The 18,113-nt window shown below is 39.9% G+C and overlaps 1 protein-coding gene across 1 annotated transcript; it reads left to right on the top strand.

The window, feature by feature from the left end:
- Positions 1 to 5,957: 5,957 nt before the first annotated feature.
- Positions 5,958 to 17,873, top strand: hsf2 (heat shock transcription factor 2). The gene is made up of 12 exons (XM_062436788.1): positions 5,958 to 6,316; positions 6,771 to 6,879; positions 9,367 to 9,494; positions 10,606 to 10,730; positions 11,680 to 11,755; positions 11,934 to 11,995; positions 12,172 to 12,250; positions 12,452 to 12,585; positions 14,546 to 14,827; positions 15,178 to 15,280; positions 15,604 to 15,670; positions 16,090 to 17,873. The coding sequence occupies exons 1-12, from the start codon at positions 6,224 to 6,226 to the stop codon at positions 16,416 to 16,418; spliced, it is 1,587 nt and encodes a 528-aa protein (XP_062292772.1). The 5' UTR covers positions 5,958 to 6,223; the 3' UTR covers positions 16,419 to 17,873.
- The last annotated feature ends 240 nt before the right edge of the window (positions 17,874 to 18,113 follow it).

The raw sequence follows: 18,113 nt of genomic DNA, 5'->3' as shown, positions 1-18,113 counted from the left end.
ACTGCTGAGACATTCCACCACTAGGTCGCCCTCTTTTTCTTCCATCTTTTTGGTATTTGCAGAGACTGTGTGCAATCTGTGACTTGAAGGCATACAGTCGCATCAGGTCACTTCCCGTCATTCCATTGTCAGCACAATCCCGCCGGTAGATGAGCCAACATGTCACCACCACCAGGTCAATCATGTGGAAGACAAGGCGGTGATACCACTTTTTTGACCTTATGTTTGTGTGGTACAAGGCAATCAGGGAATCCAGCAAGTCGACACCTCCCATATGCTGATTATATGTGGACACGATTGCAGGACGTGGGACCTTAATGATTTTTTTTTGCCGTTTGTCCCATCGGTCAACCTGGGACACGGGCTGAGCTCCTACATAGGTACTGAGGAGGGTAACTGACCTATTGTCGTACCATTTGACAGCATACAGCTCTGTGACACCAACACATGCTTTTTTTTTTGGAAGGACCCACGGCCAGACCTTTTTAGGTCCTCATCCTTCACCATAGAACTGCCTGGCAAGCGGTTCAAGCGCACCGTACCTACACAATGGATGCTTGCTGGGCCAACACGAGCATCAATGGGACAGAAGTAAACCAATTGTTGAAGAAAACCTTGAAATTTTTATTTTAGGAATTGGTTCTGCCAGGCGCAATACCACGTTCCCACTTGTTCCTACATCTTGCAACCCAGGTGGATGGACAGCCTTTCCCACATACACCTCCAAATTGTGTGGAATGCCATCTGATCCACAAAAGACGAGAACTTTGTATCCCCACTTCTTTGGCTTTTTGGGTAGGTATTGTTTTATTCTACTTTTGCCTTTTGAATGGCACCATCTGCTCATCCACACATAAGGTCTCCTGCATTGGAAGATCTTTCAGCTTAGGTAAAATGTGATCAAGGAGAGGCCGAATCTTGTAGAGCTCATCGTAGTTTGGCATATCTCGTGTGGGCTGACCACTGTTGTCATTGAAACGGAGACATTTTTTAATGGCCTCCCACCGTGCGAGAGGCATCACATCTGCAACCTGCGCAATGCGGCTACTGTGGCTCCAAAACATACGGGTGGCTGGGAGGCCGAAGAGAGACATATGCAACACTGTGCCAAAGAACTGTTCAAATTCATCGACTGTGAGATTGAGTTGCTTGGCAGGATTATTCTGAACACTGTACAAGTTGGTTTCATGAACAATGCATTCGAGTATCTCGTCTGAGCAACCTTTTAAAGTATAGATAAGGTGACTGAATATCACCAGGTGGTTGGGGAATGCTTGTCCATTGAGGATGTACTGAAGAGGCAGTGGTATGGGATGTTTTCCATCTTGGGGTCTGGGTAGTATAGTTCTCTACAGAAGGATAGTCTTCTTGGCCACTATCTTCCTCCTCATCCTCACCATCTTGGATGTCTATAGAAATGATAAAAACAGCAAATAAGAAAATATGAATGCAATAGCCTAGTAGTTGAAACATCAATATTTATTTTGCTGTCCTGATCTATAACATTAAGAATCAGTATTTAATACCCTATTTTTCCACTTCTGCTCAAACCTTTTTCTGTATCCAACTCTTCACTGGCATTGCTCTCTACCTCACTGTACTCACTCTCAGATGGGATTTCCCTAACATCTTATGTCCATTTTGTCTGTCAAAATGTGTTAAAAGAAGTTATTTAAAATAAAAAAGAAGTTATTTATAGCACTTATTTATAGCTTTTACTGTATATAAATGCATGTGAAGATGTGATGACTCACCCACACACAAACAAAACAATGATAACAAAAACATCCAAAAAAGTACCCCTTATCGCACAACGTTGCCTTAAAGCAACAAAAAGAAAAAGTGTATTTCTAAACAAACAAAAAATAAAAAACCTTCTTAAAGGCTTCTTTACACCTTTATACACAACAAGGTATTTTTAATTTAAAGTTTATATCAAATTAAATTCCATTAATAATGCAAATGATCTTACCTTCTTGTCACGCCATGTGGTCCAGCGACTGCCAATCAGAAAAGGAAGTCCCGCCTTCAAATGATGCATGATAGTGGCACCCAAACCACACTAGATTGTGATTGGATGGTTTGGACATGGGGCTTTAATAAACTTTGTGTTGCCCGAGGGCAACGTTGTGCAGTAGAGGGTTAAGTCAAGACAAAGTGAACATTGCTGGACATGAAATTGAAAACTTTTTGATTGGTGACACAACTTAAACCCTGAAAACATGGCTGACAAAAGGGTGATCATTTTTATGAAGACCTCCCTGATGTGAATATGCAACCCCCTGTATACGCTTTACCAGAGCATGGACAACAAGAAGGTGCTGAGGTCCGAGCAGCATTAATTTTTGAGATGGCTTTTGACATCTAAGATGTCTACTTACATGGTAAAACTGTTTCAAATAACTTCCACTATCTAGAACAAGCTATTAATATGAAGGGTGTACAGTTTAGAAGCAGAGTTGTTCAAACCATATGACTACCATACAGACAGACCATATTCTTGCATTCATAGCTTCAGTAGAGAAGAATGTGCATAATGGCAGTTTTTACTTTTGAGGACTGTTCCTAAATGTATAATGCCAACCTGAAATTTAAAAATAAATATATCATTCAAACTTATTTCCCTCTTAGCTATCACATTCAGGCGAAGTCTCTCTTGTGGAGGACGTAATAGAGGATATGATAAGATGTGGCCAGGTTCCCCTCTTTACTGCTGGGCTAGTGGCGATGACTAAGCAGTACCACCAAACTGCTGTCAGCGATACGCACTTTTGGGAAATCTGGCAGTCTGACCAGCAAAAGGGATGCTACATTAAAGTGGGCTGCCAGATGTTAAGGCCCAATGATTGGCTGCCAGCCTACTGAAATCAAGTGTGGACTCAAAGAGGCATCTTTCAGCTGGGTGTCCTGTGAAACGTCAGCTTGAGTTTATCAGTGGCTTTGAACACCACCCTTGACAAAAACACTGATGAACTCTATGTTCTTTCATCCCTCTCCTCAGAGGCTGGATGTTGGGTTTTGACACTCCTCTCACCATTTCAAGGTCCTGCTTGCCCTGGGAGAGGGTAGAGGAATTGAACATCAACTTTCATATTAACTGCTTAAAAGTTTAAAAACTGAGTTAAATTGGTATTAACTGCAAAGTGCACAGCATATTTGTAAAACAGGATTTATTAGTTAGCTTAGTTACCTTTTGACTTTTATATTTTTCTAGATGTTTGTGTTGTCTGTTTCTGTTTGACAGAATACAAAAGCATTGTTGGCAATAGTACCACGCAGGATCCTCCACTGGAGGTCACCAGTCCACTTTTTCAGAGGAGGTCTGTAGAGAGTCTTCCACTTTGGGCCCACTGATTATCAAAAACATTAAATGTATTCCTGACCTAGGTTGTATGGCCTGTTGAAAATTAGTGCTGGAGCAGAAATTAATGAATAACAGATCAAATATTTATATTGAAATTGAAACCTCATGAATAAAATGTAGCCTAATAAAATTTTATTTTAGACATTTGCAGACTTAAAAGCAGTATTGAATGGTGGTAAAAGTTGGTTTTCAACCTTTATTAATATTACATTGGGTTACACATCTACTTTTACTACATCTAAGCTAAATAAATGAATAAATAACAATATTTTGAAGCATGTCATGGTCGGTAAGATATAACTATATGAAAATGAAAATATGCAGAATTAGTTAGTGATCAGAAAATGTATGGAAGAGAATAATAAAGATTTGAAAAACAAAAGTGTGAATGTGTCAGCAGCATATATGCATAATGAGTATAATAGTTCAGGAAAATGTCCCCCGGAGCCCTTAGCTTTCTGACAATGTGGCACCCTAAACAATATATTTAAATAGCCCTGCCCTACAGCATTCAAATAAAAGTAAAAGAGATGAAAGGAAGCAATATAAATAGAAAGGAGGAGGACATTATATCAAGGAGGAGGTTTGGTCACACCAGTCTCAACAGTATATTAAACATGACTATAATATTTGCCTTTTATAAAGAAAATGCATGTAAGAGCTGCAAGCTGTCTGCTGTTGTTGCCAACTTCTGCTACTGCCACTGCAAGGTTCTGTTCCAGGAGCATTTTCTTTTTTAATTTTGTAGCACCACCAACAGGTGAAATGTATGAAATGCTACAGAAGTGTTCAGCATCCCTATCTGTACAACTTTGCTGAATTTGGTTACCATGGAATGTTACATTGAAGAGATAATAAGTAGCATGGCGGTGTTTCACTAGTTGTCACAAGGTGGAGCTATTGATGATATACTTCAACATGCCATGCAGATTCTCATGTCTCATGAAATATTAACAGTATGAAAAAAGGGGAACTGAAAAGGAAAATAGAGAGGGCAGGGCTCAGACCAGAGCACTTGGAGCCAGGGCTTTTTTTGCATGGCTCACATGCACTTAATTTAATTTTATTGCATTGTGTGATTACTGCAAACATTAGCAGTAGTGATTTATTTTGGTCCTTACTTACAATTTTCCAAAGAGAATGCACATAGAAATAAATATGAACAATAAGCAGAGGTGGAAGTGACTAATGACAAGTACTCACATTACTCTAATTGAGTAGCTGTTTTGTTTACTTGTACTTTTTTGAGTTTTTTTTCCAAACACAGTAATTTTACTTTTATAAGATATCATTTAAATGGTTTAAATGAAGTAAAGTAGTTATTTACATTTGTACATTCATCTGTTACTGATTTAATATCTAATTTGTGCTTTAAAATGGATTTTGCAAACTAGAAAACACCCCGTCTTGGACCACACACCAATCAAATGCATTGATGCATCAAAAACAGGCCAATCAGATAAAAATGTCATTACAAAACACAGTCAGCAGCAACCAGAATTTTCTATTTTTTAAAGCCTTATAAACTGTTCAAGGTCAAATTTGACCCCTTTTTACATTTCAGAGTTGTAAAAACACCATACAGTATACACATTTCTTTAACTGGACTTTTCCTAATGTGACCCACAAATATAGAAATAAAATGCACAAATTTTTTGCTGATACTGATACACATGTTTAAATATGCAAATGTTCAAAATTCAAAAAACACAGTTTAAACATATTGTTGTATTCTTCATATTCTATAAAATGTTCTCCTGGACCATAAAATAGTGATTTGCAAATGTCTGTCTAAGGCTTAATCAAACAACTATTAATGACTGATGGTGAATTTATGAATGTGAATTTGTGTATTCATTATTAATAATAATAATAATAATAATTATTATTATTATTATTATTATTATTATTATTATTATATTTAAAGGCGCCTTTCAAAGCACTCAAGGACACCTTACATGACACACATAGCACAACGACAGTACATAAAACAATATAAATTGATGTGGAAATTAGTATAATTTTGCAAAGATAGATAAATAAATATGAATATGACTACATAGAGCAATGGTACAATAAATAAACAAGAATGTGATTGCATAGTTAGTGTGAGACAGAGTATGCCACTCGGAAAGTACGTTTTCAGGTGAAATATAAAGGTGGAGACTGTCAAAGATAAGATAAGATCACCAGATGTGTTTTAGAGTATTTGAAAGCAACAGGATTTTTTTTTTGTTTTAGCATTTTGTATTAATTAAGTGTTTTTAGGTATGTAAACCATTGCAGTAATCATTACAGACCATAAGGTGGCGATTATGCACTATTATAGTCTGCTACAGCCGTACAAAGACTAAGAAGAAGGAGAAGAAGGAAACATTTAAACACTGTGATCTAAGCTTCACATTACCTATACACAACATTTGCGTACAAGAAAAGGGTTTTTGATGGTGAATCTTGATGTTCTCTGTGGAAAATACATCTGAATCAGCATTTTGGAACTATTCGATACATGAGTCACGTGACCTGCTGTAGCAACTCTCTTCTATATAAGGCTCTGGGTGGAGAAAAAGCAGTGAACCCCCTTTTCATTTATTTCGCATATTCATGTTGGACATTTTGGCTGTTGATGTGAGACACGTACACAACTCTTTTTTTGTTGTCTGCGTGGTACTCCACGTGAGGACTCTTACGTAAACACCTCTCCGACCAATCCGCTTCTCTTCTAGAAACGGAAGTTGTAAGACATTAGCATTTTCCTTCAAAGCGACACACTTCTCTAGCTTCTCACTCAGGAGTCAAAACACAGCGAATATTGCGCATTTAAAGCCTGCCTTGCGTTTTTCTCTTTAAACCTTCGACATGAAACACAATTCGAACGTCCCAGCTTTCCTCACCAAGCTGTGGACTCTGGTCGAGGATGCAGACACCAATGAATGTATTTGCTGGAGTCAGGTAACGCTAAAAAAACAACAACTATGCATACTTTAGCATTGCTGTTAGGAAAGCTAACGCAAAGCTAGTTTAGGGGGGGCGGTAGCCTGGAGTTAACGTAGCGGGTGAGTGAAGCATCTCGCCACACAACGAAAATGAAAATGAGTAGTTTATTAGCCATGCATGCTATGCCACCGTCTCGTTTTAGCGTATATGTTAAAGCTATTAGCAAACAGCTAAAGCTAAACAATCTTTTTCCTTTATTATGCACCTATTGGTTAGCTATACACTGATAATATGCCCCTGCGTCATCACATTGTCATTTCAGTTTTGGAGCACTGAGTCATTGTAAAAGCTCAGCACAGTGTTAAGAGGAAGGCGTTCAGTGACACTAAAAATACATCCATTCATCTTAACGTTAGCCCCCTATAAGGAGCTGTTCTGTGTGTGTCATGGTGGTGTTGATTGTTTACAGGAGGGCAACAGCTTCCTGGTGTTGGATGAGCAGCGTTTTGCCAAGGAGATCCTCCCCAAGTTCTTCAAGCACAACAACATGGCCAGCTTCATCAGACAGCTCAATATGTGTAAGACTGCATTTGTGTCTTATCTTGTGTTTGTAATTACTACAGTACACACTGTCTGCTTTTGGACTTATCCAGAGTGTCTCCTGAATAGGTATGTTTGATTCAGTAGTGACACAAATACAGCCAAACTTATACTTTTAGGTTTAGTTTAAATATAAGTATGTAAATAGCCTGGCAGGTGAATGTCATAGTACTGATACATCTCTACATAAAGCCAAAAAGCAGGGACAGAGATCAGTGTTTAGTCAGTGTTGAACAAAGCTGGACAAATGCTGTAGTATCCACAACACTACATGTAAACATTTTATAAGCTGGGGGATAGAGATGCTTCATATATAGCGTCAGAGACACAGTGGAGTGGTCCAGTGCAGAATATTTGGCTTGGGATTAATGTTAGGGCCTCTTCATTAGGTACGCCTGTCCAATCTAATTCAATCCAATACAACAGCTCTTCCATATCAATTTTTTTCAACTTGGTAGATTTTCAGTTTTTGTTAACATTGTCAAAAAGTTGATAATTCTACTTTATGTTTATTACTGAGGTCATACTAAGTGGTGGTGGTGTACAAAGGTGCATTGTATTGACTGGTGTTCTTAATATTTTGCCCCTCTCATGTATGTTAATGGCCACCCACTATGACCTTAGTAATAAACATAAAGTAGAATTATCACCTTTCTGATAATGTCAACAAAAACTGGAAATGTATTAACTTAATAAAAGTAGAATTTAAAGCAGAGCTGTTGTATTGGATTAAATTAGATTGTACAGGTGTTCCTAAGGAAGAGGCCAGTGACTGTACATCACAATAAGGCAAACATATGCAGAATCACATGTAAATAAATGTTCAAATCAATTAATTATGGCCTAGTGTTGTGCATTACATAAGACTCAACTTCCATGTGATTCCAGTAAGGAATGGGAAATATAGATATAATAATAACATAAACATAATAACAATGTATTAAACAACAGTGTGTAATGTGAGAGGCGTGGCTCATGGTGATGAACCTACAGATAATTATTAGTGACTGTGCATCTCCTCTCGGCTTTACAGAGCTTTAAAGTGAGTTTGAACCCAGCAGACACATTTAGTGGAGTATTAGCTGGTGGACATAGTGGAGCATTTAGCATCTAAATAGTCAAATATTTCCCTCAGGAGTTGGTAAAGAACAGAAACAGATCTAAAAAAGTGACTTACATTCATAAGGGAATCTAAATGAATAATAATGTTGCTCCGAGTGTGATAATAACTTTGTGTCGTTGTGTCCAAGACCCAAAGTGGCCAAATCAGTTAATGGTAGTTAATTGTGGGTAGATAGTTAGCTTTCAAAAACAGTTGAGAAACCATTCATTTGGTAAAATAAATGGGTAGGAATGTCTGTTTTTGGCTAATCCATTGAATTAAATACTTGACCAATGAAAGGTCTTACTCACACCGATCAAAAAATCATACAAAAAATCCAATATTGTTGTAAAGTCCTGTCAAGTGATCTGCAACAATTTCAAAATGGCCTTACACAACCAGAGACAGTTTTAGCAGTCATAGTATGTGCAGCATGTCATAATCTCTGACAATTAATTAATTAGTGTGTTATGGTATATATTATCATATTGTCTAAGTTTTCTTAATTCCACTGAAAATCAATAAGCAGTCATATTGGATTATTGACCATCCCTAACCTTAGACCTTGGTTTCAGTTAAGGTCTTAACTCTGCAGATGGGCAGTGCTTTGAATGGATTGTACATGGAAATACCAGATAAATAGGAACTGTACCATTTAAAAACATTTGATACTATAGACCAGCAGTTATTGTTGACTAGGGCTGGGTATCGTTTTAAAATCACGATACCAGTACCAATCTAAGTACCCTTAAAGTGACACTGATACCAATTGAGCGCTTCATTTAATACCCATCATGTGAATAGGAGCGTTAAATTGCAACTTCACCACCACAGATGAATTGTAGATGCTGTGGCAGTGGGCCGATCACATATCGCATTAAATCGAAAAATGCTTGTGTTGATTGGCTGTGAGGAAGTCCATACAAATATTTTCTAGCTCTGGGTGCAAAAAGGATCGATTGGAGGTATCGTTTGACGGTAGACGTTTCAATGCTAGTTGGTATTTATTCATTTCAGTCAATACCTCAAAGGTATTGAATACCGATACCCAGCCCTATTGTTGACAGTGTTAGAATTTTTGATTCATTTTTGAGAGATGAAGATATTGTGTTTGATTTCTTATTCTGTAGTTTCTGGTATTCATCCGTTGACAGAAACTTCTTTAGAGACCAAATACCAAGTAGAAGACCATAATAGAATACAAGTGTACATCAAACATCACCAGCAATTCAGGTCCTGACTGTTTGACGTTGTGTTCAGAGTGCTTTATGATATCCCCTGAGTTTCTGATTTTCTCATAGGACACTTGTGTTTGTGGTTGTATTTAACGTGTCACTGTGTGTGTTTTTGCGTCTGTGTGCAGATGGATTCCGTAAAGTGATGCACATTGACACAGGCATTGTGAAACAGGAGAGAGACGGTCCAGTGGAATTTCAGCACCCCTACTTCAAACATGGACAGGATGACCTGCTGGAGAACATAAAGAGGAAGGTGGAGTGTGGTTAGCTATTTGTACTGATTTTATTGCTGATGGAAATTCCTTGCTGATTAAATTATGCCTGCTGTACTCGACTGTACTCTTCTCTACCCTATCCTACACTACACTACACTACCATACCCTACTCTACTCTATTTTACTCTACTCCATGCTACTCTACTCTACCTTACCCTACATTACCCTACTCTACACTACCCTACTCTACCCTATCCTACACTACCATACTCTACTCTACTCTACACTACCATACCTTACTCTACCCTACCTACTCTACTCTAACCTATCCTACACTACTATACCCTACTCTAGTCTACCGTACACTACCATACCCTACTCTACTCTAGTCTACCGTACACTACCATACCCTACTCTACTCTACTCTAGTCTACCTTACACTACCATACTCTACATTACCTACTCTACCTATTCTGCTCTACCCTACCTACTCTACTCTATCCTACCCTACACTACCATACCCTACCCTACCTACTCTACTGTACCGTACCCTACACCATACCCTACTTTACGCTACCATACCCTTCTATACTCTACCTTACTCTACTCTACTCTACTCTAGTCGACCCTACCTACTCTACTCCACCTATCTATTTAATCTACCTACCTACCTACCTACCTACCTACCTACCTAATCTATCCATCTATCTATAGCGCTGCTATTACATAATCACAGGTTCTTAGGCACTGTGCCTGATTTCAGTCATAGAGCAGTTTTAAATTAGTAGAACACTTAATTCAATACATTGTACACATTTCCTATTGGACAATTTTTCAGGCTCACAAATCTTTTCTTACTTTAACCACTGCATAATTGATTGTTTAAAATGTAACTAAAGACTCTCAAGTGATTCCAACAGTGCTTGACATCAATAGGTAGCTACCTATAGTAAAGAATGGATGACTCGTAAAATATTCTGAATGACCCCTACTATTTGTCTCCTTTTCTGATTGGGTGATTATTGTCATGTCTTGCGTAAAACACATGAATTTGACTGAGATCACAGATGTTCTGCCATTTATGTTTCCTGTCGCTCCAGTGTTGAGATAATGTAATGGCAAGATTTGATTGCAATTTCTGTCTTTCAGGTCTCCAACACCCGGCCAGAGGACAGTAAGATTCGACAGGAAGACCTGGGCAAGATCTTAGCAAGTGTTCAGAGTGTTCACAGCAAGCAGGAAAGCATCGACGTCAGGCTGGCAACACTGAAGAGGTCAGTATACAAGTCATCACAGAAAGTGGATAGATCATGATCAGAACACAGAGAGATGGTCAATGTAGATAACTCAGTCAAGGTTAGTGGAGGGTCTGTATTCACTCACTCTCAATTGTACTGATTGACTGAGACCTTGGACTGAAAACATTACAACCGATGAACTTAACACAAGCTTCCAGAAAGTGGGCCAGTCAGAACAGGAGGGACTTATCTGTAAGGGGGTCTTAAATAGACAGGGGCTCACATGGACCATTAAGAGACAGAGACTGAACTGAGGAGTTTTTTTTAACTGTGAGTCATGCAGTGTTATTCTAATGGAGTGCAAAAATAAAGAGACTGAAATGAGCATAACCTCTTTCAGCATTGTTGGTGTGTCAGTCCCTTTAGGGTGATTATTGTTTCTACTGTATTGCACAACCCCATGACTCCACCCCATGAATGTCAGATTGTCTAAATACCAAACAAGACACTTTTTGGGACTTGTAAGTCACTGCAAGAGCCGACAACAGCATCATCTACTCTGCCAGGTCAGTGCAGATGCATTGATCAGTCCAAAAAATGATCCCAAGCCCTACTGCTCCAATATTTAAAATAGGCCACATAAATAATAATGACATTCTGAATGATCTGTCAATAAGTTCATTCACATCAAGTGTCCCTAAAGCATCTCTCCTGTGATAGAATGTATCTACCTGAACGTCGTCTCCTGGAAACTTCTAATAGGTTAGGAAACCTCTGGAGCTCTCCTAAATATTGACAGAGATAGGAGTGATTTCCTAAAGACAGCTGATACAATGCTTTTACTCCTAGTCCTAAAAAAAGGGTCACTGAGAATTTTTGGCCAGTTAGGAGTGATTTCATACTCCTACTGTAGAAGCTTGATAAATCAGTACCCAGTACTTCATTCATTCAAATGTAAATTAACCTATATTATTATATGGTTTAGAGAGAATGAAGCACTGTGGAGGGAGATCTCCGATCTGAGACAGAAACACGCCCAGCAACAGCAACTCATCAAGAAGGTAAGGTTGGGAGCATGTTGATGTTTCATTTAGAGATCCCACTAATAATCAAAGTAAAAAACATAAATCAGAAAAGCTGTTTCATTCTGAATACATTGAATAAACAGCCTTTTTTCCCTCAGATCTCAAATCCAGTTGCATTTTCTTCAAAATCTTTGACACTTCTCTTTTTTTTCAGTTGATACATTTCATCGTCACATTGGTACAGAACAATCGCATCCTGAATTTAAAACGTAAAAGGTCAGTCAATACTGCTCCAACCTGGAACTATCAAAGCTCAAAATGCTGCCTGAAAAGTACTTCTGTTTGTTTGACCACTGCTAATTTGAATTTACAGTAATATGTTAATGACGAAGCACATCTTCATTTTTTAATCTGTGTATTTTCACTAATATACTGTAAACTATGATCTACAGGCCAATTCTTATGAACAGCAATGGAAAGAAGTCCAAATTCATTCATCAGCTCTATGATGACAAAGTGTGCATGGAACAGGTCAGTAACAATCGCTACCCACTAACATAAACATGGCAAATATCAACCATAGTGTACAACAGTGAATTATTGTATTCTTCTTATCATATTTTATATATTATACATTAAAGTAAATATCGTAGAATATACCATATGGGAGAAGTTATGAAAAGGGACTTCTCTGCAGTCTACACTCTTTGATTATGTGTGTGTCTTGTCTAGTCATCTGTCAACAGTCTGAATGGTGTGAAGGGTTCAGAGATGTCAGATGACGTTATCATCTGTGACCTGACAGAGAGTGAAGCTGAGTTGTCTGCTGAAGTCACAGACGATTCACCCAGAGCCTATGAGCAGAGGTAACACTACTGACCTGACACTATTCACACTGTTGTAATGCATTTACACTGTTGGTATATGTTATACATGAGGGTAAAGTTGGAACAGTTTCACAGTGGCTTACCACAGTGTCTATGTTAGTTACCTCCTGCTTCTATGTCTTCACTGCTGGATAAACTGTATTGTCACATCATCCATAACAATCTGGTACAGCTCAGATATTCCAACCTGATGGTGATGGAGTTGATAGCATGGCCTCAGTGTTTGCAGAGTAGAAGTGTACCATCATTGACTTTGACAGGTGCAGGAAGTACATCCTCTGCTGAGCCTTCTTGGTGAGGCTGCTGTTGTTCAGCCACCACTTTAAGTCCAGTCTGATGATGGTTCCCAAGAAGCAAAAGAACTCCACATTGTCAACTGGGGAAATCACACAGGCTAACAGGGGCTGGATCCCTTTTTGAAATCCACAACCATTTCCACTGTCTTAAAAGTGTTGAGCTCCAAGTTGGTTTGACCACGTGGTCAATCTCCCCCCTGTAAGCGATCTTATCCCCACCAGTGATGAGCCCAGTGAACATCGGCCCAGGCACATGCAGCTGGGAGAGCTTGTCCTGTAGCAGGGCTGGTATGATTGTGTTAAAAACCACGTTGATTATGTTAAAAACCAGGTTGATTGAGCTGAATTCCACCAACAGGACTCTGGTGTAGGTTCCCACAGTGTCCAGATGCTAGAGGATGTTTACTGCAGGGGTTTTTAGGAGTGGGTCTGTGATGGATGTAAAGGAACTTCACAGTACAAGGTGCTCAAAAGACTTCATGATCACAGACATCAGAGGTAGGCCGTGACAGACCAAGTCAGGCATTGCAGCAGGGTTGTATGATGGTATGCGGGTGTGTTTATTTGTGCTCTTGAACATAACCACTGAGAAACAGTCAGAAAAGAATGTTTCATTGATCTGATTCACCAGCTTTCTTGGTACCCCTGCTAACTCTTTTCACTCACTCTCTAGCTCGTTCGACCACAGCTGCTCTCTGTCTCTCTCTGTTTTCTCGCTCTCTTTTTCTCTCATCTTTTTAGAAATGAGTGAGTAAGCCTAACTTAACTTTATAACATTTACAGCAAAGAGAAATGTTCTCCACTCTTCCTAGTAATATCTTTGTTCTCACTCATGGTAAGATTAAACAGCACTGATGAATCTTGATTGCTGGCTTTGATTGGCTAGCACACCGGGTTGATTCTGGATTAACTTTCTTGCTGCAGGCTGCTAAGGCACCATTGCAGCCAAAACCCTTGTAGGCTAAATGCACTACCTCCATTTAAATGAAATGGAGGACTGGCGTTTTCACCACATTGAGAGAAAGAAGTGGTGGTCAGGGGAGTTAAAGAGTAAATGAAGAAGGCAAGCAGTGGTTGCAAGAAAGCACGTGAATAAGAGTAATGAAAGGTTATTTTCTGATTGTTTCATGGCAGTTCCAAATCAACACACCCACAAGAGACTAGAGACATTCCTTAGGTGAGCTGCCAAACTTCTGGTTAGCCCTCTGCTTACTTGAGCAAACTGCTGCTGGAGCGTCTTCAAATATAGGTGTTGCTCATCTCTCACTACCTTGCTTAGCCTATATAAACTCCTTAAACTCACCTCTGTTCCCACTCCTAAATGGAGTGGGCAGGCAGAGAGTTTCTGCTGAAAACCAGCACCCAGACCCAGGGAGACATGAGAATACCTGGTGCCTAACAGGTGCATGTGTTTACCACAGTGAGCAGGAGGGAGGACAGACATGTCACTACACTAACGTTAGCCAATACATTTATAAAAATATAAAAAATACACATTTGAAGAGTCGTTTCAGTACTTGGTTAGTACCTTTTTTTTCCCGATTCGAATTATGTTTGACCTCCGAAATTGGTTCCAACAGCCCCAGTGTATATCAGTCAGTAGTGTGTCTTTCATAATAACAAGCTGTATGAAACTCCTTCAGTGATGTAGAAATCGTGGAAGTAGAGCTGGACAGCTGCACAGGGCTGATAGGCGAGACGGAGGCGAGCACCACCTGCACAGATGACACCAAACAGACAGAGGGCGCCATGTCAGCGACGGCGGACGAGCAGAGGAGCAGCACTTCTGACAGCAGCGGACCAAACAGTAGCGCCCTGCAGCTCAATAAACCATCAGGCTTCAGTCTGGAAGACCCTCTCAAAATAATGGACTCCATACTGAATGAGAATGGAGCAATATCACAGAACATCAACCTGCTGGGCAAGTAAGTACATCAATGTAGACCAGGAGAACAATGCAGATGGTAATGAACACATCATCTATGTGTCTTTCACTTAATTTATACATTATGGGTGTTTAGACAGTGGCTGTTTTATGCCCTCCAGCCAAAGGCCACAGTACTGAAACCACCCTACAGTGTTATTCTTTCTGGGGCAATGTGTTCCTGATATATTGGTGACGAAATATAAGTGCAGAATAATAATGATCATAAAAATAAGTTGCAAGATACTAATGGAGCATGGTCTTGTGTGTGTGTGTGTGTGTGTGTGTGTGTGTGTGTGTGTGTGTGTGTGTGTGTGTGTGTGTGTGTGTGTGTGTGTGTGTGTGTGTCAGGATGGAGCTGATGGACTATCTGGACAGTATTGATTGCAGTCTGGAGGACTTCCAGGCCATGCTTTATGGAAAACAGTTTGGCTTGGATTTTGATTCCCTAGAGGTAAAATGACTCAATATGTCTGCAGACTGTACACAACATATTTTAATTGGTTCCCATTCAGGTTTATTGATAAGCTGAGAAACACACTGTTGAGAGTGTGACATCATGTTTACATATTCCGTAGAGTAATGTGAAACATGTTAACAAAATTATCCACTATATCCATTATTACTCCATTACACCACAGTACATTACACTGAAAAGTGTTGTCCACTGCATTAACATATATGAGGGGGGCAAAATATTAGGAACACTTCTATTTAATGCCATTTTTAGGCCATATCTTCTTCTTCTTGGGTTTAATTTCCTCTCTGTGTTTCCAGGAGAGTGCGTCCTCCAAAGAGAACACAGCACAGCTGAACAGAGGCAGGACAGAGGGAGGTAACACAGGTGAGTGGAGCTACACACACTCCGGCCTCAGATGACCTTAAGAACTGTGCCTGCATGGTTTTTGTATAGGGCTGGTTATCGTTCTGGGACACCAGGTGTCACTGTTGAGCCCTCTGGAGGTGTTGTGGGCCTATCAACGAAAAACCAATGAAGGAGGGTGTCAAGTCCTACGAGCTCAACAAAAATGTTTGAATACTGGTACTGATATCTTGACACCAGTTTGTGAGCAATACTTGTGTTGATACCAATTTTATAATATTAATTTTAACAAAAAGAAAATGAGTTAATAATCTACTAAAAATAATCTCTATTTTTCGGCTCCTTTTATCTTACTTTTTTAAACTTTTTTTTGTAATTAAAAATGTCACAGTTGAACACCACTTCAGATAGTTCAGACAGTTTCTTTTGTTTGTGTTCAGATAAGCAGTTGATCCAGTACACCACCTGCCCCCTGCTGTCCCTCTTCGATGGCTGCACCTCTCCCTCAGAGCTGGACTTGGGCAGCAGCAGCAGCACCGGCGCCTCCAACACACTCCTCCAGTCATCCTCCAGCTCCGGCACCGTGGACGCCGAGCCACCCGCGGAGCTGCTGGACACCAGCCTGGAGCTGAAGCAGCCGGGCCGTAGCTCCCTGATCCGCCTCGAGCCTCTGACGGAGGCCGAGGCAAGCGAGGAGTCCCTCTTCTATCTGTGTGAACTGAGTCCTGGCGGCCCCGATGCCGACTCCTCCCTGCTGGACAGACTGTGAGCAGCAGACCTGTGATGCTGATGCTGATGCTGATCCCGCTGATGTTGGCTCGCCACAGACTACCACCCCTCCATCCTCGAGACAGTACTGACAGTTTGTCAATACCCCCACACACACACACACACACACACACACACACACACACACACACACACACACACACACACACACACACACACACACACACACACACACACACACACACACACACACACTTCTCTGGCCTTAGGGTGCGTTTGTTGAGTTGTCAGAACATTAGAAAAGCACCACGCAGGCTGAAGAACTGCTGCAGTTTGTGCTTCATATGGCTTTTTTATTGAAGATAGCAATCTAAGTTACAGAAATATGATTCTATACCACTGTCATACAAACTGATGGCATTTCTGAGTAGGCCAACTTATCTTAGAAGAGATGTGACATGTCTAGTGATGACATGTAGTGATTTTGCCATTAGCTTGTAAATAAATAGGACCAAGGAAGGTTCAGAAAAGTCCACACATTTTCCTGCCATGTGTCTGTTAAACATTTTTCGTTTTTAATTGATAGGAGACCTTTTTTTTAAACTTGACATGGGGCCCACGCTGTGACCGGTGCAAGCACAGGACCTGGATTCCCCTCGACACAGCTTAGCGGTCGCTGCTCTTCAAGTATCTGCACCACATGACAACATCAGCAAGGAGGCACCTGACCGCTTATTAGCCGACTGAATCTTTTGTACATACTTCTGAAAATCTATTTATTGCCAATTTTTTTTGTTGTTGTTTTGTTTCTTTTGCTACATTTCTTCTTCATAAAGCCACATTCCTTAAAATAGCGTTAATCTCAGCCAGATCGGTTCGGTTTGAGTTCAGACTTTTAGAAGATTGATTTAGTTCCATTTGTTTCAATGAAGGCAACACTCTCTAGAGCACCATTTTAAAGCAGGGGTTACCAAAGATGATCGCCAGTCTGAATGTGTCAGCTAGTTTTTGGGTTCAGATGTTACATTGGGGAGTGATCTGACGGAGGTGGCTCGTAAAAAACAACAAAACAATGGAGCATGATGAGTTAAGTTTGTAAAGAATGCAATCCGTGTGTGTCCAGCATCAGAATATACTGTAACTTCACAATCAGAGCTTTAAAGTTCCTTCTTGACCTCAGAAACCACCGACTGAGAGACAAGAAGTTCATTCGATGACAACAAATTTCTTCCGCATATCCATTTACTGTGTGTGTTGTGAAAACGTCGCAACAAATGAACGGTGTGTCCATATCATTTTTTTGTCATTAAACCCTGATGTGGTGATGCTGCCGTCCAGCTGCGACCGTAAATGGCAGAGAAGAGGTGGAACTTCGGTATCATCGGGCGACATTGTTCATGTGTTAGTTTGAGTGAGAAATAAAGAGTGACTGTTTTTTTTATTTGATTTGCTGAAGTAAAATAAAAATGAGGGAAACAACGGACTCCCCAAAAAACATCAGACAAGCTTCAACCAATGTTATTTCATCTTTGACACAAGAATACAAGAAATACCTTAATTTAGTACTTGAGGAGGATGCGTCGTCATGGTTTTATAGAGGTTCAGGACCAGAAGGAACATGCATGATTATATTGAAACAGTTGAAATCATGAAATGCTCCATATTGGACATAGATCATTTATTTGAATCAGTTTGATCATTTTTGCAATCATTTCTTCCCCCCATGTAGCAAGTT

Source organism: Scomber scombrus, chromosome 17, assembly GCF_963691925.1.
Source record: "Scomber scombrus chromosome 17, fScoSco1.1, whole genome shotgun sequence".
In the NCBI taxonomy this organism is placed as follows: domain Eukaryota; kingdom Metazoa; phylum Chordata; class Actinopteri; order Scombriformes; family Scombridae; genus Scomber; species Scomber scombrus.
The sequence above is the reverse complement of the archived record's forward strand: the minus strand, read 5'-3'. Positions and strand labels throughout refer to the sequence as shown.

Excerpts from the sequence above, each read along its gene's own strand:
- hsf2 (XM_062436788.1), top strand. The coding sequence starts at position 6,224 with ATGAAACACAATTCGAACGTCCCAGCTTTCCTCACCAAGCTGTGGACT. Across the intron at positions 9,495-10,605 it reads TGGAGAACATAAAGAGGAAG|GTCTCCAACACCCGGCCAGA; the intron begins GTGGAGTGTGGT and ends TCTGTCTTTCAG. Across the intron at positions 11,996-12,171 it reads CTGAATTTAAAACGTAAAAG|GCCAATTCTTATGAACAGCA; the intron begins GTCAGTCAATAC and ends TATGATCTACAG.